Consider the following 27,578-nt stretch of genomic DNA (forward strand, 5'->3'; position numbering starts at 1 on the left):
GACGTAGGCTCTGTATTGCTTGGCGCGGCGCGCAGCGTTGCATTCCCCTGCGGTGCATTGACTTTGCCTCCCCTCCTGCGCCCCGACCGCCGTAGCCCCCCACCCCACCCCACCTACCCACCTACCTACCTCTCTCTCTTTCTCTCACTCTAGCCCGCGCGCTCCCGCTGCTTGATCCACGCCGCCGGTCGCGCCGCTACACCCCACCACCTCCCCGGTGCAACCGCCTCCCGGCACAACAACAACATTCCTTCTCTCTAGAGTCCCTTCATGCCACGGAGACCCTGCTACCAGACTCTTCTTCTTCTTAGTCTCTGTTCTCTCGAGTCGTGTACGGCTCTCTCTGGAACGAGGAGAGTCGAACACACCGAGTCGAGCTGTGGTCTTTCGTTCTTTCCTATATACATGTACGTGTATATATATATATATGTGTGTACATATGTATATATATATTATGTATGTATGTATATATATATATATATATGTATATATGTTACATACCTCTCCGCGAAAACTGGTCGCCCGCGAATCGCATGTGCGATCGACCTCATGGCCACCGAGAGGCACCAAACAGCTACTCCACCATCGGACAGAAGTTGTCGTTGCGCATCCAAAACGGTATAGATACGTGCCCAACTATCGAGTATTCTAATCTCTCGTTGGACGCGTACACCGTTGGATGAACGATCGAAACGCTAACGTGCACACCGATGTGTGTATTCCATCGTTTCTGAAATAATGGATCCTTTTGTTTCTTTTCCTACGAAACGTGAGATCACGTGCGTTGTTTGTCCGTTCATCGATCGTTAATTACGGTACAATCGAGGCGATCGTGTCGGCCAAGATTCCATTTCCCAAGTCACTTTTCGAGGGTTGCGCCGATGCACCCTTGTTTTCGTCGATATCGATCGATTTCCAACGCGCCTCCACCGGAGAGACGCGTTTCGTTAATCCCTCTATCGCCCCTACCCTCGTGTACAGGGTGTTTCGTTGGAAAACGACCGCCCCTCTCGTTTCCAACGGTGAACCGTGAAGCGAGTTTCGTCGATGTTGGATATCGATCCTGGATACCTCGACTGCTTACGTAATTAGCAATCCTAGGCACGGTAATAAGGCACGTGGTACCATTTTCACGATACGTGGGACAAAAGGGAAGAATGTGTTTCGAAAATTGAAGAATATTTAATATTGGGTTGTTCGGAAAGTCATTTGGTTTTTTTTTTTAATGAAAATGAAACACGAATTATTTTAGAGTATATAAAACATTTTATTAAATTATATATTCTCCATTTTGGAAAACAAAAATTCAATAAGTTTCATCGAATGACAAACTTATAGACCTAGTACTATACTCGAATAACAAAACTTATCGAACAACATAGTATATTTTACGTGTTCTTAATTTTTATAGTATTCTTAGTGTAATACTTCATCTGTTCTAATAGTTAAGGCAAACTTAACGTAAAATGCATATAAATAAATATTGACCCTGAAATTCCGGTGAAATTCTTGCACCGGATACACCATTATAAACTTCTGTAAAATTCTCTATAATTTTCAACAAAAAATAATAATAATTATCAAACTCTACCAATGTCATAAATTGTCAAAAATATCAAAGTTGGCCCAGCTTGCACAAGTAACTTACACAATAACCACGTGAGCGGTTCGAATCACCTTCCGAAAATTTGTACGCGAGTATTGGCGGGAGATTCGAATCCCGGATAGTCGAGGTAACGAATTCCCAGACGAAAAGTACCGCGAGGTACGACTCGTTCCCGGGAGCGATAGCTTCCGTGGTATTCCGCTCCGAAACGGTGTTTCTCCGCTTCCTAGGCGACGAGGCGTAATTACGCGGAACGTAGCGGTTCGGAGATGACGATTCTAATAATTCAAACGACCGAGTATCTCCGAGACTATTAGTTTTCGCGATGTGCCGCCTTTTGGCGGGGATCGGGCATTTTGAAACGCGAGCGTCAAGCGAGAGAGAACGATTTTCGAGCGCGTCGCGAATCGTTTGTACTTATTATAGTTCGATTTACTGTTACGTAGGTATCGAGAAGTTCGATTTTCGAGTTTCGAGTATCCGGAGAGACGTGATTTTAGAGACGTCGATTGCTGTAAATTATCGTCGTTCATTTTTGAACGTTACGTTATACATTCCGGTGCGTTCGATTCGAATCGATCGATCATCGAGTAGTTTTCGAAGAAATCGATTTTCTTCGATCTGTCGAGGCTTTAATTTCCAAGAAATCAATTTTCTTCGATCTGTTGTGGAGAAATTTACCAGTGACTCCATTGCTACGGATTATCATCGTCGTTATCGATAACACTGCGAAGAATTCCTTTATTTTAATCTTCTTCTTCGAATTCGATCGATCGTTGAATAGTTTTCGAAGAAATCGACTTTTCTTCTTCGATTTGTGACGATAAATTAATCACCATCATTATCGATAACATTGCAAAGAATTTCATTATTCCAATTTTTTTCTTCAAATAATCGTTAAATAATTTACCTAGAAATCGATTTTTATCGATCCTTGGTGACAAATTTACAAGAAACTTTGTCGCTATAAATTAATCACCATCATTATCGATAACATTGCAAAGAATTCCAATTATCCCAATTTTTTTCTTCAAATAATCGTTAAATAATCAATCGTTAAATAATTTACCTAGAAATCGATTTTTATCGATCCTTGGTGACAAATTTACAAGAAACTTTGTCGCTATAAATTAATCTCCATCATTATCGATAACATTGCAAAAAATTCCAATTACCCCAATTTTTTTCTTCAAATAATCGTTAAATAATCAATCGTTAAATAATTCATCTACAAATCGATTTTCTTCGATCCTTGGTGACAAATTTACAAGAAACTTTGTCGCTATAAATTAATCGCCATCATTATCGATAACATTGCAAAGAATTCCATTATTCCAATTTTTTTCTTCAAATAATCGTTAAATAATTTATCTAGAAATTGATTTTCTTCGATCCGTGGCGAAAAATTTACAAGAAACTTCCTCAACAATTATACTGATATACAATATAATATTTACAACAAGTATCTCAATGTTTCTCTTCAAATTCGCTCGATCGTTGCACAATTCCAATTCAATTTCCAACGAAATCGATTTTCTCCGACCAGCGACAAGTTCATCGTGACTTCGTCGTTACGAATGATCGTCATCGTCCTTGTTAAGACTACACATGACGTAACACCGCTCGAGTATCGCGGAACACCAGAAGAATCTCCACAAGCACTCGTGGAAGCTTCGTCGTCCTCTTGGCGCGCGTCACGAGTGCTCTCGGTTACCCGCGCGCCTAAACGAAAACTTTAATTCGTGAAATCCGGTTGATAACGATGGCACAACGATTGCCCGGTTTCCGTATGTTCCGTAGCGAGATGTTCCGAACGAGTTCGGCTCGAGATACTCGACGAAAGGATCGTTGTTCCCGTTGATGGACGATGGATCGTCGATCGTGTTCCGTCGATATCGATTTCCCGCGCTTTCGCGGGAGACGTTCGAAATTTAAAGACGAAAGTCACGAACCGAACGTCACGAGTACCTTTTCCACCGTTTCTTATCGAACGAACGTTAAACTTGGAATTAGGAAAGGAAATGGTAAAGAAGATCGAACGAAACGCTGTACTTTAGTTTTTCTTTGTATGTATATAGTATTATCGGTGGAATGTTAATTGCATCTAGACGTGTCTTTAACGATGATTGGTGTAATCATTGGACTTGGGTAAATATTTCGAACGAAGATTTGATGTGGTCTATTTTTTTTTGATTGTTTTGGTTTATTTTTGTATTCGTTTTCAAGGAAAGTTGTACAGGTGATGTAATAATCGGTCCAGGGTCAAAAGAGACCCGAACGAGGGTTAACATTCAAAGCTGTGATACGTGACTCGAATCGAACATCGTTTCGGAGTATTAATCTTTAGAGAAAAAAGATACTAATCGATCGATTTTGCGTCAGTGTGATATCTCCAATGGGAGTATTTATTTCAAAAGATTTACTGTTACGGTTGGTAATTTTACCGTTGCAATTGGTCGCGATTTGGCGGGCTTGTTTGGAAAATTGCAAACGAAGGTTACAATTTTGTTACAAATTGCGAGAGATCTTGTCTGTAATAATATTTCTACGAATATCACTCCGTTTCTCGAGCCTCTCGAGACGATACTCCCCTTACGAAATCATGTTGCACGAAAACGAGTCCGTATTAACCCCTTGAACGAAAACGACGAGTCCTGCGCGAGTACACCGTGCCGAACTCGACTTCGACAAACATGGAATATTTAAACGATTTTATTCTCTCTTATTTAACAAATGTAGCTGTAATTTCTTCCGTCTTCGTACGGTGGATTTATCCAAATCTGTTACCACGAAAACTTTCATGTTTCTATTATCAGAAATGGAACAAATTTCTTATTAATTTGAATACTCCATTCGAGTTGGTGGTATCTATTCGTACTTGACACTCTCGGATCTGAAATATGGAGACTTCAATGAACGTTACAATAGAACAGTCGCTTTTCTCATAAACTTCCATTATTTTGGATAGAAATACGTAAAAATCAATTTTTCTAAATATTCAAGAATTTTTTTAAATGTTCGAAAACAAATGTTCCTAAATATTTGAAAATAAATGTTTCTAAATATTCGAAAATAAATGTTTCTAAATATTTGGAAATAAATGTTCCTAAATATTTGAAAATAAATGTTCCTAAATATTCGAAAATAAATATTCAAATATAAATGTTTCTAAATATTCAAAAATAAACTTTCTTAATTATTCAAAAATAAACTTTCCAAAATATTCGAAAAGAGATATTCAAATATAAATGTTTCTAAATATTTAAAAGTAAACTTTTGTAAATATTCAAAAATAAACTCCTCAAATTATTCAAAGATAAACTTTTCCAAGTATTCGAAAACAAATTTTTCCAAATATTCAAAGATAAACTTTTCCAAGTATTCAAAAATAAATTTTTCCAAATATTCAAAGATAAACTTTCCAAAATATTCGAAAACAAATTTTTCCAAATATTCAAAAATAAACTGTTCGAAGTATTCGAAAATAAATTTTTCCAAATATTCAAGAATAAACTTTTCCAAGTATTCGAAAACAAATTTTTCCAAATACTCGAAAATAAACTTTTCTAAGTATTCAAAAATAAACTTTCCAAAATATTCGAAAATAAGTTTTTCCAAATATTCAAAGATAAACTTTCCAAAATATTCGAAAACAAATTTTTCCAAATATTCAAAGATAAACTTTCCAAAATATTCGAAAACAAATTTTTCCAAATATTCAAGAATAAACTTTTCCAAGTATTCAAAAACAAATGTTTCCAAATATTCAAAGATAAACTTTCCAAAATATTCGAAAACAAATTTTTCCAAATATTCAAAGATAAACTTTCCAAAATATTCGAAAACAAATTTTTCCAAATATTCAAAGATAAACTTTCCAAAATATTCGAAAACAAATTTTTCCAAATATTCAAGAATAAACTTTTCCAAGCATTCGAAAACAAATTTCTCCAAATATTCCAGAATCCTTGGCTTTACAACAAACCCCCATATTTCCGAAATAATCGTACCGACTGGGATCGAGCGGTCCATAGAACGATCGATGCACAGTTTCGAAAGTATCCTCGCGATTCGATCGCGAGTGTTTTCAACGGAGCGCAGTTTGGCATCGCTTGAACCGCGTTACATCGATCTCTCCTGTGAACGCGGCCGAGACCGCTAATTGGGTTATTACGCGGAATCGGCGTCGGCGCGCATTAGGTTTCCCAATGTGTCGTATTTGTGAGCCCGTGGCCCACCGGAACCCACCCGTGTTTACCGCGGTGATTTTAAATTCGTCGATGATGCATTATAAGAGCTTTACGACGTACTAATAAGCCATGAAATTGTTTCCCGACCGACGAGAATACACCGAGACGAGATTTCATGGAAATCGTCGTAATGTAGGGGCGCGCGGCGACAAAACCTTGGGTAAATTCGGGTTTCTCGGGCAATATAATAATTAAACTCACCGGCCAGGTGTCTAGAATACGCTCCCACGTTTCTTTTCATTGTTTTCTATACGAAACTCGAGCCCGCGTGTTGTTTCCCCCGATCGGCGAGATTTCGTTGGAAACACGGTCGTGTCTATTCTTCTACGGTTATTGCACCGTTTATTGACGGTGATTAGTTGTCCCGTTTATTGACGATAAACGGGAAAAATCCCTTTAGTATGGCACAGTTAGTGTTTTTGGTGATCGGTGAACAAGTCACGAATCAATTATGTAAGATGCATTGTAATTGGTAATTTTACATAGATAGAAGAATGCATCGTGATTGGTCACTCGTGTGGAAATATTTTTCCGGAAAATATATATAACTATTTTCTCTTACTTACAGTGAGACATTTAACGAGTCTAGGGATTAATTTCTTGCAAATACCCAGTGATCACAATATCCTTTTTCTCTTTCATGACAAAACATTCTCGCGTAATACTTCTCTCTATTTAATACATTTAATTATTTACTACACTCACAATTCTTATTTTATACAATTTATAAATCAATAAGAACAAGTGGACTACTCACAATAAGTTAACAAGGGTAGTGATTCGTTTCTTACAAATACTCAATGATTACAGTTCAGAGAACATTTATTATACTATTCACACTTTGGAAAAACTCCCTTACAACAATCAATACAATCATACTCTTTGAGATTCTCTTTCATGACACTCTCTCGTAATACTTCTCCCTATTTACTACATTCACAATCCCAATTTCACACAATTTATAAATCAACCAATATACCACTCACAATCAGTTAACAAGTCTGGTGATTCGTTTCTTGCAAATACTCAGTGATTACAGTTCAGGGAACATTTATTATACTATTCACAATCAGTTAACGAGTCTGGTGATTCGTATCTTGCAAATACCCAGCGATCACGGTTCGAGGAGAACGTTAGTTACACCATAGAGACGTTGCAAGAACTCCGTCACAACATTCGTGTTTCGAAGACGCTAGGAAAAGGGTCATCCAGAGCGCGGGAGATTAAAACCCGCGGCCATTGTCGAGGGTTTGGTGCGTGCCGGGGACAGGTGTCCCGAAGACGAACGGTCCCTCGTGGAAAAACCCAGGAAGGAATTCAGAAGGTGGGCGGGCAACGTCCGTCGAAATATTTGTCGTTGGTAATAAACGCTCGACGAAGGAGATGCGCCAACCGAGTTTCCTTTCGCCGTGGGTCGGTCATTAAGGGTCTTCTCTCTCGGTGGCTCCTTTCGTTTCTTTCGTCCTTTTTCCCTTTCAACCGTGAACTACCTCACGGCCGGCCCGACAAACGGTTCGACGCTTATTTATTGTCACCGTGGAGCGCGAGACCATAAACCAATTGAACGGATACGCGCTAATCCTCTCCGAGGCTTAAACCGGCATCCCTCGCGCTCCTTTTTGCCCTCTCCTCGTTCCGTTCCGCTCGAACGGGGTTTACGTCGGTCAAGCGATCGCGATCGGTTCGATTTCTCGATACTCGAGCGGATTTCGAGCCCCCTGATCGACGAACGGATGGATGGAGGGAGGAGGAAGCCGTGGAAAAAAAAAAGAATCGAACCCCTTCCGCGAATACGCAACGATCGATCGAGTCCATCGAGCGGAAGTCGTGACTTTAACGCTTCTCTTTACGCGGTCTGATCGCTTTCAAGTTAATCCTCGTACCTCCCGCAATGATGTCCACGTCAGTTTGTAGATACGTCTTTTCGGTGGAAAAATTTGTCACTGGGTGATCGATTTGTATTAGTATTTTGTCGTTTGCGATTTAGAAATTTTTTTCTTTTGTTTTTCGTTGCCCCAAAAATCGGGGAAACGGTCTTGGTAATTGATGTGCATGTATGGAGCTTTTTGTGGTTGTGTCGAACTTCGTTGGGTAATTTTTATTTTACTATTTATCCGATCTTGTTACTTTTCTTTTCGTTGTGTTTGTTTCATATTTGGTGTATATGCGTTAGAGATGGAAAATGAATAGTACAAAATAATCGATATGGAATATCCTTCGCGATTCACACTCGGGACAAACTTCAACGCTCAGTGATTCTTTTTATACCGTTTAACAAATATTATTCACATTCGTCGAGTATGATTTTCAATCGCAAAATGTACATTGAAGGTACAGAATAAATACGCAAAGTCGAAGAATCCTACATCGTTCCACAACGTGTACATTCCTCGGGATCCTCTTTTAAGGCCGCGAACCTCGGGTAATATTTTTTTTTCCACTGTTTACCCAATCTTGCTCTCGTTCCCATTCGTCGCGGGTAATTTATGCTCGCAAAACGCGCGTTAAACGCGCAAAATAAATACGCGAAATAATCACCCTTTGCGGAGTAGCGCGCGGACCGTCGCCGAAATCCTCGCGACACGCTTAACGCGATAGTCGCGAGGCCATTCGGGGCCACTGTTTGCCCGACAAATTATGGTTTTCCCGGCTTTATGCCCGCCTTTTCATCGGCACAATGCCGCGGCATTAAGACGGATGAAACGAAACGCGTTAACGCGACAGATGGGTGGCAGTGTACGCGCGGCGGACAAATTTTCGCCCTTTCCCCCGTTTCTTTTTTCCCCTGTTGGTTTTCCACGTCCTGGTTTCGCGCACCTGGCGAGAGGAAGGGGGAGGGGGCCCCAGCCCCCCCGAAATTGCGAACCTCGGGGCGCCCAGATTTTTCGCGTCCCTCGTGGGGACTCCCCTCCCTTTGTTAAACGCGCATCTGGAGGAACTTTTCGCGATTGAACGCGAACGGATGCTACTCGCGCGTCTCGACGAGTTCTCTACGCGTGAGATGCAAACGGATGGTGCAACTCGGACGTCTGGGTGAGTTTTCTACGCGTGAGATGCAAACGGAGGGTGCAACTCGGACGTCTGAGTGAATTTTCTACGCGTGAGATGCAAATGGATGGTGCAACTCGGACGTCTGGGTGAATTTTCTATGCCTAAGATGCAAGCGAACAGTTACTCGAGCATTTAGAGACATTTTCGCTATTATATATGAACGAACAGAGCAACTCGGATGTTTGGGTGAGTTTTCTACGCGTGAGATGTAAACGGATGGTGCAACTCGGACGTCTAGATGAGTTTTCTATGCCTAAGATGCAAACGAACAGCTACTCGAGCATTTAGAGACATTTTTCACTATTAAATATGAACGAACAGAGCAACTGGGGCGTTTGGATGAGTTTTCTACGCGTAAGATGCAAACGGATGGTGCAACTCGTGCCTCTGGGTGAGTTTTCTATACGTAAGATACAAATGGATAGCTATTCGCGCATTTAGAGAAATTTTTCGCTGTTAAACGCAAACGGATGCTACTCGCGCGTCTCGACGAGTTCTCTACGCGTGAGATGCAAACGGATGGTGCAACTCGGACGTCTGGGTGAATTTTCTATGCCTAAGATGCAAACGAACAGTTACTCGAGCATTTAGAGACATTTTTCGCTATTAAACATGAACGAACAGAGCAACTCGGGCGTTTGGGTGAGTTTTCTACGCATGAGATGCAAACGGGTGGTGCAACTCGGACGTCTAGATAAGTTTTCTATGCCTAAAATGCAAAGGAACAGCTACTCGAGCATTTAGAGAAATTTTTCTGTATTAAACATGAATGAATAGAGCAACTCGGGCATCTGAGTGTGTTTCTACGCGTAAGTTGCAAACGAGTAACTACTCGTGCATCTGAGTGTGTTTTCCACACGTAAGTTGCAAACAAGTAGCTACTCGCGCATCTAGAGAAATTGTTCAGAGCAACTCGAGCGTCTAGATGTGTTTTCTCCGCGTAAGTTGCAAACGGACAGCTACTCGGACATCTAGAGTAGTTTTCGCGATTGAGAAGCAAACGGATAGCTACTGTCGCATCTGAGGAACTTCTCTCGATTAAAAGCAAACGGATAAATACGTCGACGATTCTCCGCGTCCACCGTGATCGCACCAGCGTGGCAGTATCGTGGTTGAAAATTCAATCTAACGGTTAATTGAATTTGTTCGGGTTACAAATTTTCTCTCTCTCTCTCTCTCTCTCTCTCTCTATCTCTATCTCTTCCCTCGCCTGGCGGTGGTAGTCGATCTAAACGCTTCCAGGAATTAAGAGCTTGGGAGGCTTCGGCCTGTTGCCGATCCTCCTTTTGCGGCTTCGGTGCGAACGAGGACTTTTCACCCAAAAGTATAGCAAGGAAGGCACTTCGAAGCCACGCGCTGCCGCTCTAGTACCTATCGCCTTTCATTACCATGACTATGGGGAATTTTCGCCGTTCTGGCCCCCCTCTGGCGCGTTCCTGGCGCTGTTTATCTCCTCGTTCTTCCTTCCAGTCGATTCGTTAGCGCGTTTGTCCTACGGGTGAAACAATGAACCGATCTAGGCGAGTGGAAGCACGCGGGAACAATCGGACGGGTGTCTCGCAAACCGTAGAGAGAAAGAGAGAGAGAAAAGGGACGCGTTCGTGGATGTGAGAGAGGGGGGAGGAGGGAGGAGGGAACCTAAACAAATCCACGGGGGTAGAAAAACCGTGCGAAGACGAGAACCACCCTGTGTGGAAAGTCCCGTACACGGAAGCCCTGTATCTGGTAGCCGCGAGTTTCGAACCCTCGTGCGGCGCAACACCCTTTTGGACCCTCGGTTCGTGCCCCCCTTCACGATGGAACACACGGAGGTGGACCCCCCCGATCCAGAGAGTCGAAAGGGGCAGCTTTTTTCAGTGCCCCATGGGAATTTATCTCGTCTCCCTGTCGAATTCGTGTTGCTCGTCTCCTTGAGAAAAATCGCTGATGCGCGCACGAGTGACTGCGACGACATGGTTTGTCGAAGAGAGGGGGAGGGGGGAGGCTGGGGGGGGGGGGGGAAGAAAGGTAATTTATTCAGTTTCTGGCGCAGCGATCGAAAATGGCGCGTCTCGCGCGGTAGGAGGGTCATCCGCCATGACGACGCTCTGGAAAATCAGACTTTGGAAGATTTTTTTTTCTTTTTTTTTTTTTTTTTCATTTTCTTTTTATGGAGTTGCGGGGACTCTCGTGCAACACGGTGCAGAAATTGCGTCGGTTCTCTTGCAACGCGTTTTTCCCGACAAACGCGAACGACACTCGTACAACGCGTACGTTTACATCGCGATGTCTAGGTTTCCCTCGACACAGTTTCCATGGTTCACGAAACGATCGAACAGCGTTGTAGGAGGGTCGATTATGTACCAGATCCTCTTACGAGAATATTCTGTACTCTCGACCCTCTTAGAACACGGGATAAAAATTGTCATTCGTCTCCTGTAACGCAACTCGAGAAATTTAAACCATGTTCCATTGTCGTAGACTTCAATACACCATAAAATTACGATACTTATTCTACATCACGGTTTATCGTACCTGGACTCTCGTACAACACGAACAAATGGTTCATCGCGCTCCGATGCAACACGGGACCAATCGACCGTGTTGTACGAGGGTCGAAGCGCCACGAACACCGAGCTACTCGCGTATTTTGTTTTAAAATTTCAATTCGACCATAAAAAGACTTCGATTAACGGATAAGGTATCTAATCGTCGAATTATCTGCAATCGAAGAGCAAGGAAGTTTAATAATCCGAATCGAGAGTCGCTATCGTCGAGATTACGGGTATCTGTCTATTTTTGTTCCTCGATCATCTTCGTAGTGGGTCGAACTTGAACATTGAACTTTTACCCTGTAGTTTTCAGGCGAATCCGTGTTCTCGACGATAGCGAAACCGAGACTCGAAAAACCATCTTGTTTTCAATTTCAGATAATTTCGCGATTAGATACCTTCGATCCTCATCCACACGGCCCGTTTTGCAATAAAATCTTTGTAGTTTAACAACGCGTACTTCTGTCTAGTCGGTACCTTCCTCGTCGATCTTTCTCCATGACACCAAATTGTTCGTAACTTTTGCGATAAAATTTAGAAATATGTTATTTAAAATTCGATACGTCCATTTTTGGATAACAGATACACCTTCGTCATCGATCATAACGATAACTCTGCTGTTCGTAGTCGCAACTTTTGCAATAGAATTTAGAAATATACAATCCACTTCAAAATTACAATACGTTTACTCTTAGGTGAGCAATTTTCGGTCATAAATTTCCCAATTAATTTATTTGTAATTTCGTGCGCGTGTTTGTAGATAATTAGACACCTCTATAGTAAGTTTACCTCTCTTCCACGCGATCAGTTGTAAACTTTGATCAAATTTATTTATGCACGTGCATTGTTTCAGTTAACGTCGCTCTTGAAACTTTTGAACGATAAACGTTCCACAAGATCGTGTATTCATCTCGAAAATAAATTTCTGGAAACTACTCCCGGAATTTTCCGATGGTGATTCCATGATTACGAACAAACACGTGAGTTTCTTCACGGTTTTTCAGTTTTCCGAAAATTTTTCGGGCAAACTTCGCGCCATTGCGATTCTCGATGCATATACGATCCTACAACGTCGCGTTCGACCGAATGTGGGTCGTTCGTGTCAGAGACGAGGTCGAGACGAGCCTTTGTCGTTCGGTGCCGGCTTGCTTCTTGAGATAACAGCTGGCTTCCGGTAGCTAGGAAGCACAGTCAACTTGTCCCTACGTGGTAAACTTCGTCGAACGATGCACTCCGTTCGAACCCCGATGCGTGTTTACTCGATCATTGCTGGTGAAAAAGCTGGAGAAAAGTTCGATGCGTCTATTATTACGAACAACACGAATCTGAAGAATAAATTTCCAAAAGTTGCTTCGTTTTTCGTTTTCGAAACACGACGAATGGAACCTGATGCCAAAGTTTCTGGAACGATTTGGAAAAATGCAATAGAAATGAAACAATAATGATTATTATTGTACATAATTGTATTATAAATATCAACAAATAAATGACGAATGTAATAATTACAATTTCTCTGAATGTTAGTCCGAGTCTTTCGTTAGAGCAATGGCGCTACCAAACGAGATTACTCGAACGTTTCGAAGCCTCCATTCGTGCGCTCTCTCGTCCGAAACGTGACTCTCGATTCTAGAAACCATCCGAAAATAATTCCACTCGCTCCGATACTTCCAAGTAACAAATCAAAATTATTTTTCCAACCCTTCGATCGTGGAAACTCTCACCCGAGCATCGTGCACGTCAAAGTGCAATACAGTTTGTATTGACAAATTTCCGTAAAATTGACACGGTTAATTATTCCCAAAGCTTCTTTGAAATCTGGCGCCAATGTTCGATCGCTTCTAAACGAGCTCTCGAGGACACATAGAGAGCTTAACGCGCGTAATGCGCGAAACTTTCCCCACGTGCGTGCAACCAAACCCGAAATCTCGGATTGGTCGGTCCCGTTCGTCGATGATACTTTCTCACCGTTTCACGATCGACGAATCGTGCTTTCGTCGAGTCACGTGTTCGTTGTGCCGCGCTGCGTCTCAACCGCGTACTCGCATTGAAAGAAAGAGGGAAAATAAAGCTCTCGAGGGCATTTCGTCAACTGTATCCCCTTTTATCGCCTCTCCTCTGCGCCCTCCCCGCGCGACATTACCGCGAAACGACCGGGCAAATCCACTTTTCTTCGTCGAACGGGATACGAAGCGCGCGCACGCGACTCGAATGCGATGTGACCGAGTCTGGCTGCGCGCGACGTCGAAGACACGATACATCTTTTTCCCGCGCTCACCCCCCCTCGTCCGTGCTCGCGAACCGGGGAGACGGACGGACGGACCTCCCGGTCTACGCGACTCGCCCTTTGCTTTCGCGTTCGATCTCGCTCGGCTAGAAGAACACGGAAGAGGAGGTGGACTAATGAAATTTTCAGGATCGACGAGAACCCGTGCGACTAACCGGGTACCTATAATCGACTTCGACGTGCGCGGACGCGCGAAATAACGCGAAACGACCGTACGCGGTGACACGCGTTAACGACCGCGTGCTTTGGGTCATGTTGTAGGATATAGTAAAGGTGTGAGTACCTTGGAAATAGTGTTTTTATAAGATTTTTAAGGGTGAATTATCGCACACGTTTGATGGAAGAATTATTGAAGTTTGTCGAGAAGTTATCAATTAATAATCGATAACACGTTAATAATCGCGTGCTTGGATCACGTTATAGGATATAGTAAAGGTTTGAATACCTTGGAAATAGTGTTATTATAAGATTTTTAACGTAGAATAATAGTATATGTTTGGTGGAAGAATAATTGAATTTTTTTGTTGAGAAGTTATCAAATTAATAATCTATGACACGTTAACAACAGTATGTTTGGCTCCTGTGAGTTACTCGAAATAATAAAGGTGTGAATACCTTGGAAATGGTGTTACTATAAAATTGTTAACTTAGAATAATAGTACACGTTTCATGGCAGAATAATTGAATTTTTTTTGTCGAGAAGTTATCAAATTAATAATCGATGACACATTAACGACCACGTACTTGGATCACATTATTCGAAGTAGTAATAGTGTGAATGCCTTGGAAATAGTGTTATTTTTCAATTTTTAACGTAGACTGATTATACACGTTTGATGGAAGAATAATTGAATTTTTTGTGTTGATGTTTTTTGTAATGTTGTAGTGTTTTTGTAACACGCAACAGTGTCGCACGTTTGATGAAAAATTATCGAATTCTTTATGGAAGAGTTATAAAATGTTAATGAAGCACCAGCTTTAATATCGATAATGAGAACGGGGCCAACCCCGTGTCGACGATTTTTACGCGCCTCGCGATCCCTATCCGATTAATTAGCGAGGGGCGGGGGGTAGGTGGTGGAGGGGGGCGGTTTGGAATTGGAAACGCGGCTGGAACCGTTCCAAGGGAAACGTTTTATCGATTCCCCGTGGAAAATAATAATTCTGGATACTAGAATGGGGGGTAGGGGAGATATGCTTTCTACATTTTCTTTTTTCTTTTTCAAGGTAATTTCGTGGGCAAAGGAGGCGCTCGTCGGGGTCCTTTGACGCAATTAATTTCGAAACCTCCTTCGCCTTTGTGGAGAGAGTTTCGGGGTGGGGAAACCCTGTGATCGAAACACCCCGGGGGGAATTAAAGTTTGCCGGATGTTTCGACCGTCGAGGAAATACATTAACGGGATCGAAGTACCGGGGGGGATTCAGGGCGGGAAATCTTGTTCGAGGATCTGGCGTGCACACCCGGTAGGTGTATCAGAAATACGGGATTCGAGGAGAAAAATTAGGGCCCCCCTTCGAAAACGCGATACACGGTTTTTTACTCTCGGGATCGGAAAATCCGTTTGAGGATTGCTCGTCGTCGCGTCGAGTACTCGAAAAAGTTCCACGGTTCGGGGGAAAAAAGCTTCGAAACTCCTCGAGCGTGTTCTTATTTGAAGAAAAAAATATATAATTCCACGCTCGAAGAGGGAACTCGACTCCGTTGAAGGCGTGACACGTGATACGAGACGGGAAATTTCGTTGAAAAGTCGCGTAGTTGTAAATTAGACGTATTCTTTCGCGCGAAAATGTGATTCTACAGTTGGAGAAGAAAAATTCCCCCCCCTCGAGTCGCTGCAGAGTGCCCCCTCTTGGAGGACAATCTTTCAAAAATCCCCCTACGCAGTGCGTTAATAATTCTTCCGTCCAAGAAATATCTCATTCTATTCTTCGAGAATAAAAATGTCGTCCCTCTTTCTAGTAGCTCCCTTCGAAAGTGTCACAATTAGAGTGTCTCCTCGTGGAGTGCAATCTTCCTCAGCAGTGTGTTAATAATTCTTCTGCCGAAAAAAAATCTCATTTCATTCTTCGAGAATAAAAATGTCCCTCTTTCTGGTAGCTCCCTTCGAAAGTGTCACAACTAGTGTCCCCTCGTGGAGTACAATCTTCCAAAAATCCCCCTACGCATCGCGTTAATAATTCTTCCCAAGAAAAAGGAACTCCTCTCATTCTTGGAGAATAAAAATGTCGTCCCCCTTCTGGTGGGCCCCAGAACATGGAAAACGATTTCGTTGAAACGCCACGTGAAATATCCTCCGCGAGACGCCCCGGTTGAAAAAATGGCGCCGATCGGGACAGCGTTGGCGCTCGTCCTTAGCACCACCCTATGTCGGATCGACTTACCCTTAAAATCGAAACCAGCCGGTCACGAAGACTCGTCGTGGTCGTCGTCATCGTCGTCTTCTCTATCGATCTTAGCGTAGCCATCCTGAAGCACGAACATGCGCAGCGGCGCGAAGTCGAGCGTGTGCTGCCGGCTGTGCTTCAATTTTGGGCCAGAGGGCGCACACACGCCGGTGGTAGGGGGAGACAGGGGGTTTCCACGCGCATCGTGTTCTCCCCGTGATCGAGGATCACCGTGGAACGCGCACGGTCCCCCCCGATCGTGTACCTCGCAATCGTCGAATTCTTCTCGCGGCGAAGAGGAAACGGTCGCGACAACGTGAGCGTTGTCAACGTGTCTCGACGGTGGTCCTCGTGGTGTCGTCGTCGTGGTCTACGTCGTCGTGGTCGACGACGACGACGACGACGGCTGTGGCGGCCATGTTTGCGCCGGCACGGTAGGCGTTCACGGGCGGTACCATCCCTCTGCCCGTTCTCCAACGACTTTGGAGAACGGGCTCCCCCCACCGCTGCGCGTCTGCTAAACTTCTGGTGGGGCACCACGAACGATCCTCCGTTGGTGCCGGTTCTACCCCCCACCAGTCGCCCGCCACTGCCCGTCTCCCCTCCACGCCGCCCGCGAGCCTTCGCTCGTGTCACGTCGCGTCGCGTTCGTCTCGCTCGCTCCCCCACCACTCGGTTCGTCGCGTCTCTTGGCTGCCGGCGTGTACCGCACGCCGTTCCCCCTCTCCACCCGGCCACGGCGCTCCGTCTACCCCCACCCTTCCCGTTTCCCCTCGCAGGCACGACCCGCGTCCCGCCGCGCGCGTACCCGTCGTTTCACGGCACCCGTGGTCCTTTGGAGAGGGTAGCGATCTCGCCGCTACCGCCACCACACCACCGCTATGGTGGAACGCGGTGCTTTTCGGGGAGGCGGCCGAGACGGAGGGGGGAAGAACCCCGCGAGGACGGCGAACCGGAGGATCGAAACGCGGAACGCCGCGTCGCGTCGCGTTGATGCGTGTGTCTTCTCTCGCCCCGTTTTCTTGTTACGTCGTCGTCCCGGTCCAACCGTCGGTACTGTTTTCTTAGTTTCTACGCATCTGCGCACCTCCTCGTTGGTTTCGTCTCGCTACGTAACCGGAGAAAAACCCACCGTTACGCGCGCGCGCGCGATCGTCGCGTTTCTCTTTCGGCGCTTTTCGGGTTTTTCGATTTGTTCTTTTTTTTTTCGCGCGTGCCGCGAGGAGGAGGAGGAGGAGGTTCGAGGCGCGCGGAGCAGCAGAACGTAGGAGAAGGAGGAGGACGACTCGTGGCCACGGGTGGTTCGCGAATGCCGCCTCGATGGCCGACTGACAACCACTGACGCGCAGCCCGCTCCCTTTTCAGCCTTCTCTCGCGGTGGCGTGTCCTGATTGGCCCCCGCGGTCCCGATCGTTAAGATTCGACGAAGTCCGCCGCCTGGGAACTTCTTCCTCCCCGTGCCGCTCCTGCTCCTTCCCCCTGCGGCCCGCCGGGGGGAAATTCGCCCCTGGTAGGAGGAAACCGTCTGAGGAAGAAGTTCTTCGAAGAACAGCGCCCTCCCCCCCTCCGCCGTGGATCAAGGAGAGTTTCAAGGGGGAGGGGGCCACGCGCGCGATTCGAGCGCCTCGCGAGAGGGTCGTTCGCTCCTTGTCGGTGAGCTTCGAACGTTAGCCCCCCTCTGGCCCCCCGTTTGTGCCCTCGCGAGAGACGACTCGGTCCAGTCGCCGTTAATTATCGTCCCGGGTGGAGGTGGTAGGTGTATTTGCATTCGCGCGGTCCGATTCCGTCGAGAAAATGTAATTTTCCTTGGGTAAACTTTCAGAGGGGGGCCCCCCACTGTTCTTTCGCTTCTTCTTTCGCGACGAACGGTCCTCTTCGCGATATTTTCCGCGACAGTATCGCATCGCGAAGATCTACCCGTCCCGAGGTTCACGAAAACCCGTATGAATCCGTTTCATGTTTCTCGAATGCGTTTTTCGTCGATGGTGGACGATCGACGCGGAATCGAGCGGAAAAACTAAGCTTGGAGCGCGTGCACTAGATGCATTAACAACTTTTCGATGAAAAAAAGATTCTTGAACCCACGTGGAAAATTCTGTATTTGAATTTTCTTAGAGGATTGTGTATTTGAATTTTCTTACAGAATTGTATAATTTTCTTTTTCTTCTTTCGCTTTTATTGCACGAAGAGAAACGAATAGTGCGTTAAGTCACTGCTTTCGATTAAAAAAGATTCTTAAATACGTGTAAAAATCTCTTGGAGCTTGAATTTTCTTTTTATTTTGTATTTTTTTTTCCTTTTTATGGAAATTTTGAACGCGCTCAAGAGAAACGAACGAACGCGATTAAGAAAGATTCTTAAATACGTGTAAAAACTCCTTGTATTTGGATCTTGAATTTTCTTGGAGCATTCTAGACCTTTCTGTTCCATTTTTATGTAAACTATGACCGCGTACCAAAGAAACAAACGTTGTTTAGACCCTGATCGGCGATAAGGGTCCGCGAATGCGCGAGGAAGGAACGACCGGTGCGTTAAGCCCCGTTTTCAAGGAAAAAAGATCCACGAGTTTGTGTAGAAACCCTCTACTTGGTTTCTGAATTTTCTCCAAGTATTCTACTTTTTTTTGTACATTTCTACAAAAATATTGCAGCTCAAAAAGACTGTTCATTGCCTAAACTTGTCGACCAAATCGCAGATACCGATCTATGGTTCTTCGAGTATAAAATTAGTATCTTACGAAGCAATATTAATCGCAATGTTTATTAATTTGAGATTAAAGTTCCTCGACTTTTGTAATTTTCCTCGAAAAATAATTATTTCTGTTCAAATTGACTCATGCGCTGAATATTTCGAGAAATATGTATATTTACATTAAACGTAAGTAATGTAAGTGTGTTATTTAAATTAACGATTAGTACTGTATATGATACAGATATATCTATAGTAATTTTTCGTAATTTATCGAAAAATCTATCGTAATTTTTCCAGGAAGATTTCTATCGCAAAGTTGCATTCGCTCGAAGAAAATTAATCGATTTACAATTAGATTTGTTCCCAATCGATTGTTGCACGCTCCAATTTGCATTATCCCCCTCCTTTGTTCCTCATGCCCCCCATTTTCTCGAATTTCGTAACTCGTTCGACTTCGAAGACGCGATTAACGAGATTCCAGCGTTTCCACGAAATTGCAAACGACGTCGACTGATCAGTTACGTTAATTGTTTGTTGCAGACACAAAATCGGGAAGATTCTGGTGGCGATGTTTCGCACCGCGGTTAACAATGGAACGAAATTCAACGTCAGTAATATCATGCAATCGGTGGAACGAATCGCCGAGGATCCTGGTAAGTTGCAAACATTTTCATAACTGTTTAAATAACTTGAAACTAACAAAGAAATAGTCTCGATAAAGAAAATAAAAAACGCGAATAAACTATCCAAAAATAATAAAATAAATAAAATACTAAAATAATAAAATAAGAAAATAAATAAAACCATAGACCGTATTATTATTGAACGTACTTTTTAACGCTGTTTAAACGATTTATGTTAATATAATCGACTCTGAATATTCTTATTACATTCCACGGTATCCGGATCACGTTTTATCGTAAATTGCAACAAGAATCGAGCAATATTAAACGTGACTTATCGAACGTTAACCAAGTAGAACGCTTGCGCTAGAAAAAGCTATAATATCGCATAATTTCGAGCACCTGTAGTGTGTACGTTGTGTTAAGCTTATCTTGCACGTTGCAAGACGTTGTTGTTGCGTTGCATTTGTCGCTTTGCAAGTGATCTCAAAAGGATTGGAAATACTTCTGAGCCAAATCCTTCGCACACTGTTCTGAGCATGATTGTTTGCTTGTGGTTTTACATCGCATCGCGCGCCGATTATTATTCGTTGCTTATTTATTTTTTTTCTTTCTTTCTTTTTTTTTGTGACTCTGCAAAGCGTGTCCACGTGTATCGACCGTGTCACGAAAATGATTTTTATGGCACACGAGCGTCAACGAGACTCGATACGCGACCATCGGGCGCAATATTTTCACGAAAAGCTCGCAACAAGGCCCTTTTTCGAGAGATAAAAACGCAACGTGTGTGATACGTCATCGTTGACAGTTAACGGAACGTTTCCAGTGTGTTTAACGAAAGAGCATTTTAATTGTCGAAACATCGTAAAGCTCCCTGTCGCAGCGATATTTTATAAAAACGAACGAACGCACGAAATGAAAATGAAAATCTCGCTGCATTCCTTGGCAACGAGAAAACCCACTTGCACGTTGCCACGAGACTCGCATAACTTCGATCGTGTTGTTGCACTCTTTTTCTTTTTTTTTTTTTTTTTTTTTTTCTTTTTACGATCGCTCGGCACCATTTTTCTTGATACGATACATTTTTTTTTACGATATAGTTGCACAGTAGGTAGTGTCACGATAAGGATTTAAGATTAACGTTCGACGATTGTTAAACACTGTCTTTTTATATGTTTGGAACACTGGAATTATTTTGTGGAAATAAAAATTCACGAAGAGATAAAGTAACCCGATTAATAAAATTTTAATAACATTTAATAGTAGTTAAAAGAGTATTGCATTTTCTTAGAGTATTTTTCTAAGAGAAATTTTTCTTTAACGTTCCACGATGGTAAAACTCCTTTTTCTGACGTTTAGAGTACTTTTCCTGGATATGACAAATCACTGTCATGATGACATGAGTAAAAAATGTCGATTTTTTGAGAAAAGATTCCTAATTTTTTCGGTGTAGGTACCTTTTTAAAAAATATTAGTCGAATAGAACGCAAAATTTTAAGTACTCGTTTTACCGAAATTTATTGAGCACTTGTTTTAAAAATAACAATTCACAAAAGTATATAATATTCTAATCTAACGCTCAGGTATCATAATCAGCAAATACTGGAAATTTCAACATTATACTTTACTAACATTTAGAGTACTTTTTCTACAAATAACAATTCACAAAGATATACAATATTCTAATCAAACGTTCAGGTATAATAATCAACGAATACTGGAAATTTTAATATTACACCTTACTAACATTTAGAGCACTTTTTCTACAAATAATAATTCACAAAGGTATACAATATTCTAATCAAACGCTCAGGTATAATAATCAAAGAATACTGAAAATTTTAATATTACACCTTACTAACATTTAGAGCACTTTTTCTACAAATTCTAATTTACAAAAATATACAATATTCTAATCAAATGCTCAGATATCAGCATTCATGAATACTAAAAATTTTAATATTACTCCTTACTAACATTTAGAACACTTACTCTCTAAATAAAAATTCACAAAAGTTTACAATATTCTAATCAAACACTCAAGTACAATAATCAACGAATACTAGAAATTTTAACATTACACCTTACTAACATTTAGAGTACTTTTTCTACAAATAATAATTCACAAAAGTATACAATATTCTAATCAAACACTCAAGTACAATAATCAACAAATACCAGAAATTTCAACATTACACCTTACTAACATCTAAAACACTCACTCTCTAAATAAAAATTCACAAAAGTACCCAATACTCCAATGGAGCTCTCACTTACCCCAATAAAATCGTACACTTCTCCCAAGATGAAAATTCCTAATTCTCTGACACAAGATACACCCTCGAAGGCTGTTCACCGATACCGGATCGGTCACGGGGGCCATTTCGTTCGCACGAAAGCTCCTCGACGAGTAAAAATGGCACCAGGTGACGCGTCCGGGACGAAAATACCAGCTCGAATAGATAACGAGCCGAGTAGAAACATCGTCGTCCACCCCTCCACGAGAAAATCCCTTTTTAGGCGGTTCGCCATTTGTTTTTCCGGTCGTTCGGCCCCCGGTTTCCCCGAAACGAAAAGAGAGCGACCGATGAGTCGAGGTACACGAAACGGGGGAGACGTTTAAAAATAGAGAACGACGCGTTCTTGAGAGAAGACAGAACGTTCCGTGTTACGAGGGGGGTAAACGACGAAGCTTATCGGGGTTGCAGCCAACGAGGAGGAGGAGGCTGTTGCTCCGCTAGGTGACGACAAGATTGTCGCCGCTTCCGGTGCAGCACGTGCCCCGCCGGAAGTCGCTCGTGGTTTCCGTGTATGTTCCCGAAGTATTTATACGAGCGCGTGCGTAACACGGTTTACTTTTTCCTCCGCCACGGCCGCTTCGAGGAATTCAAAATAAAACACGTCGAGCACCGGGGAACGCGTGAAACTATGATAAATTTGTATTATTGTATTTTATTATTTTTTTTTTTTTTTTGTCAAATAGAAGATACTTGGCGAAAATTGTTCGTAAGAAGTACGTGTGCCCGCGTCTCGAGGGAATTTTGGAATTTTAATTCGAAGTATCGAGGAATTATTAATTATATCGATAAGTTTCACGATTGGTAAATAATGAACGCGATGGAGTTAATGTTGGAGTTAATGTAACACGGTTTACTTTTTCGTCCGCCATGGCCGCTTCGAGGAATTCAAAATAAAACACGTCGAGCACCGGGGAACGCGTGAAACTATGATAAATTTGTATTATTGTATTTTATTATTTTTTTTTTTTTGTCAAATAGAAGATACTTGGCGAAAATTGTTCGTAAGAAGTACGCGTGCCCGCGTCTCGAGGGAATTTTGGAATTTTAATTCGAAGCATCGAGGAATTATTAATTATATCGAGAAGTTTCACGATTGGTAAATAATGAACGCGATGGAGTTAATGTTGGAGTTAATGTAACACGGTTTACTTTTTCGTCCGCCATGGCCGCTTCGGGGAATTCAAAATAAAACACGTCGAGCACCGGGGAACGCGTGAAACTATGATAAATTTGTATTATTGTATTTTATTATTTTTTTTTTTTTTTGTCAAATAGAAGATACTTGGCGAAAATTGTTCGTAAGAAGTACGTGTGCCTGCGTCTCGAGGGAATTTTGGAATTTTAATTCGAAGCATCGAGGAATTATTAATTATATCGATAAGTTTCACGATTGGTAAATAATGAACGCGATGGAGTTAATGTTGCAAGAATGAGATTGGATGAAAGGATACTTCCGGTGTTAGCGTTCGACTCAGGCGCCAGCTATGAGATAACTTGTTATTTACTTTATTTTGCAACTCGTCGAGACTTCCTGGTTTTTAGTCTTTTAATTATTAACTTAGTATTTGTTGTATTGTTTGGTGATAATCGTTGAACAATCTTCAGGTACTTTGATGTGCTAAATCTGGTGCACACCACGGGTCATTCTCGACCCGTTGCGTCCAGTTAATATTATTCTTCTTCAATTTGAAGTTATTATTGTATAATAACGATGTAATAACATCCAGATTGGATGTCCATGTATTTACTTAGTCCTCTCGTTATGATATTATAAAGACACAGGCCCGAGTTCCATATATTCGGGACATTTTGCAGGTATTGTACAATGCATTTTGTGCATTGTACAATGCACTTTCGAAGCTTAAATTTTCCAGGAAATATTATTGGGTTGTTTTGAAAGATATTTCGTTTTTTTTTTTTTGGTGAAAATGAAACATGATTTTTTTAGACACTTTATTAAATTATATATTCTCCATTTTGGAAAACAAAATGACGATTTGGAGGATACAAGTTCTAAGTTTACCTTAACGAAAATTGAATACTTCTCAACAAAACGATTGCATACGTTTATGTTTCATAAAATATAAAATTACCAAACAATTTCCCTTTGTCACCGCGCAAAGGGATATTAAGAAAGGAAAAATAAAAGGTAACAAATTTTCAAAGTCTATATTTTCCAAAAAAAAGATTAAGTAGCTCGATCAATACGATTGCGTTCGTTTATTCCCCATAAATAAATGCAGAAACGCATATGACTACGACAACAGTGTATCAAGAAAATAAAAATAAAAAGTGACGTACATTCAAAGTCTACATCTCCCAGAAAATTTAATTTTGCAACCCACCTTTTGCAAGTACCTTAAAAAAAAACTTAAACAACCCAACCAGTACAATTGCATTCGTTTATTCTCCATGAATATAAAATTACCAAACAAATGGCCCTTTATCAACACTATCCCTGTATTAACATTAAAATAACCGATAGATTCCAATAGAAAAAATCAACGATCGAAGAAAAAAAGGAACTTGTAAAACTAATTCCATCCATAAAAGAAAAAAAAGTAATTTAGTCTTTCGAAAAAAAATACAATATCGTTTAAAGTAACTTTCTTCGTAAAAGCAATCGAATCTCATTTTCACCGGTATTAACACCACTGTATTAACACTAAAACAACCGATAGATTCCAATAGAAAAAATCGACGATCGAAGAAAAAAAGGAACTTGTAAAACTAATTACATCCATAAAAGAAAAAAAAGTAATTTAGTCTTTCGAAAAAAATACAATATCGTTCAAGGTAAATTTCTTCGTAAAAGCAATCGAATCTCATTTTCACCGGCCGGTAAATCTCTTAGTTGAAGTGTCGGTGATCGCGTTTACAATCAACGTTTATTTGCAATTCGATTTTCCCTTTGTCAGCACACGTGTGTGTGCACGTGTGTCCGTGTAACGACGTATCGGGAAAGGAGAAATGAAAGGTGATGGAGTTTTGTTTCACGAGTGTGTCCTCCCGGTCCATCTCGGTGTCTCTGCGTATATTTCGAAGGCTCCCGAAAAGAAAGGAGCCATTAGTGGAATGAAAACGCGGCCCGTGGCGCGTTTTCCACGGTTTCCACGAACACGGGCTGGCCTCAGGTAAAAAGAAAACGTTTTTCGCGGAAGGATCGCGTCGTAGCCACCGACCCCCGTCATCCGTGCCGGTTCCCCGTCTTTTTGAAAGGTTACCTCCTCCGTTCAGGGGGGAGGTGTAGGGGGGCCCCCCCCGTGTGACCACGGGGCGACTGTTTTCACGCAGAGATACCCATCAACGGAACTCTGCGGATGACCTTTGAACAACGCCCGTTTCTCAGTTTCTGCGAAACGACCATCCCTTCATCTTTTTCGACTTCCGCGAAACGACCGGCTCGAATTTTTCAAACGAGTCACGCGTTCGTTCTTCTGCTACTCTCCCCTCTGTGGAGTTCCGTCTTCTATGGAGAATTCTTACGGGAACTCGCGAGCACCTTAATGAAGGACCCAGGTGGAGATCTCCATGGTTTTCCTGGTGTTTCGTGAGGTGGTATTGCTGTTCGAACAGTCATTTCTTCGGTTCGTTTTGTGATTTTTTTTTTTTAGTGATAGGTAGGATATTTCGTAGCGAGATTTTTTAGATGTGTTTATCCATGTTATAGGTGCGTACAGTATTTTTTTTAGCCAGAAATATTGAAATTTATTAAAGTTATAGCTTCTTGTGGAATAGCTCTTCCAGAAAAGATCCTCCTTTCTTAAGGGGTATTGCTGTTCGAACAGTCACTTTTTCGGTTCGTTTTGTGATTTTTTTTTTTAGTGATAGGTAGACTATTTCGTAGCGAGATTTTTTAGATGTGTTTATACATGTTTTAAATACATACAGTATTTTTTTCATCCAGAAATAGTAAAATTTATCGAAGTTATAGCTTTTTGTTCAATGGCTCTTCTAAAAAAGGTGCTCTGTTTTAACGAATTGCTTTCCGGACAGTCATTTTTTCGGTTCGTTTTATGATTTTTTTTTTTTTTAGTGGTAGGTAGACTATTTCATAACGAGATTTTCCAGGTGTGTTTGTTCATCTTATAGGTACATACAGTATTTTTTTCATCCAGAAATATTCAAATTTATTAAAGTTATAACTTCTTGTTGAATGACTCTTCCAAAAAAGTTCCTCCTTTTTTAAGGAGGTATTGCTGTTCGAATAGTCATTTTTTCGGTTCGTCTTATGATTTTTTTTGTTTAGTGATAGGTAGGATATTTCGTAGCGAGATTTTTTAGATGTGTTTATACATATTATAGGTACATACAGTATTTTTTTCATCCAGAAATATTCAAATTTATTAAAGTTATAACTTCTTGTTGAATGGCTCTTCCAAAAAAGATTCTCCGTTCTTAACAAATGGTTTGGAAAAATTTCGGCTGTGTGGATCTCGAGATCTTACATCTCTTGGTGATACTCATTTATGGGAAGTATAATCCATAGTATCGATATTGAAAATACCAGATCAGTTGAAATACAGTACACAAAATTGCATTTGGAAACCAACCGACCCAATCACCCGATTAAATTTCATTTCGTAACCAACTTAACGAAACATTATCCCCATTTTCTCTCAACACCAATAGCTTCTAAATACCACATAAATACCGTTCGTAAACCCTATAGAAACACACCCCTCTATGAATCCAACCTTAACACTAAAACTACCGAAGAATCTTGAAATAATAAAGCCTTCCAAAAAAAAACCAATCAATAAAGAAGAAGAGGAATTTACAAAATTAATCATCGATGTATTCTATATTAACAAATATAGAATAGAAAAAGTCACGTCTTAGAAAAACATGCCATGGAATTCTTAATAAATTTCCTTCCAAAAACAATTCAAATCCTTTCGATCTTATTAAGTGCATCTCGTTGCACCGACCACCCAAATTTAATTTTCTCCAAACCGAACTTCAAACCAGAAAAAAGACATTCCAAATTTTCCACGCGAAAAATCCCCTCTTGTACACACTTTCCAACAACACTCTGTGTTATTTCCAAAATAACAAGTTCCTCGATCTTCAGGATCGACATCTATCGTCCATTCGGTAACTGGACATTCCAACGAACCACAGGGTTCGTAGTGAGGGTTTATAGTGAGAATACTCGCGAGAATGGTCGATTTTCCGCTCGCGCGATATTTGTCCTCGAAGATGTTCCGTGCAGCTCGCGACAGGGTGACAGGGAGAGCTCTACGAGCGCCATCGGGCGTATCTCGATGGGGATGCAACTGTCGTTGGAAAAGGTGCATCGCACGGAGCGCGTTGCAGCGCATCGGTTCCTCTTGGGTTATTTTTAGGATCGATCCAACGTGTGGAGAGGGGGGGTGAGGTACACATCTTGCCCCCGTAACACGTGCCAACGTCGGTGTTTTTCCGTAGGGGCGATCGAAACCCGAAAGGACGAGTTCGTGGGGGGAGTTGGGGGGGTTCGTGAAGATTTTTCGGGTGTCTCGGTGGACGAGGGAGGGGAAGAGGGCACGCGACACACGCGCTCGCGTATTTTTGGATCGACGCTTCCTCCCGAAAGTTTCGAGAGGCGCGCACACCGGTCGTACACGCGCCCTTTTTCCCTTTTTGTGAGGGACGCCAGTTGCGTCGGCTCGTCGCCGAGACGCTTCTTCTCCGCCCCTTCGCTCGGTTTCCGACTTTTCCATCGTCCATCTGCGCGGAAGGATTTTACGGAAGCTTTCCGGGAAGCGGGTGGTGTACGGGGGACGAGTTTCCGGAGTGATCGAAATTTTTGGGGGGAATTGTTTTTCTTCGATTGTAATTTTCTCGGGCCAGGTCGAGAAATCGAGGAACGTTT

The 27,578-nt window shown here is 42.1% G+C and overlaps 1 protein-coding gene across 6 annotated transcripts in view; it reads left to right on the forward strand.

Moving 5' to 3' along the window:
* Positions 1–27,578, forward strand: part of LOC143148497 (serine/threonine-protein phosphatase 4 regulatory subunit 1) — a 261,332-nt gene that overhangs the window by 215,585 nt on the left and 18,169 nt on the right. For all 6 annotated transcript variants that reach the window (XM_076314887.1, XM_076314890.1, XM_076314886.1 and 3 more), the window contains one exon: positions 19,339–19,451. In XM_076314887.1, coding sequence (XP_076171002.1) covers positions 19,339–19,451 — 113 coding nt within the window. The remainder of the gene's footprint in view (positions 1–19,338; positions 19,452–27,578) is intronic.

The sequence above is a fragment of the Ptiloglossa arizonensis genome, chromosome 6, assembly GCF_051014685.1.
Source record: "Ptiloglossa arizonensis isolate GNS036 chromosome 6, iyPtiAriz1_principal, whole genome shotgun sequence".
Lineage (NCBI taxonomy): Eukaryota > Metazoa > Arthropoda > Insecta > Hymenoptera > Colletidae > Ptiloglossa > Ptiloglossa arizonensis.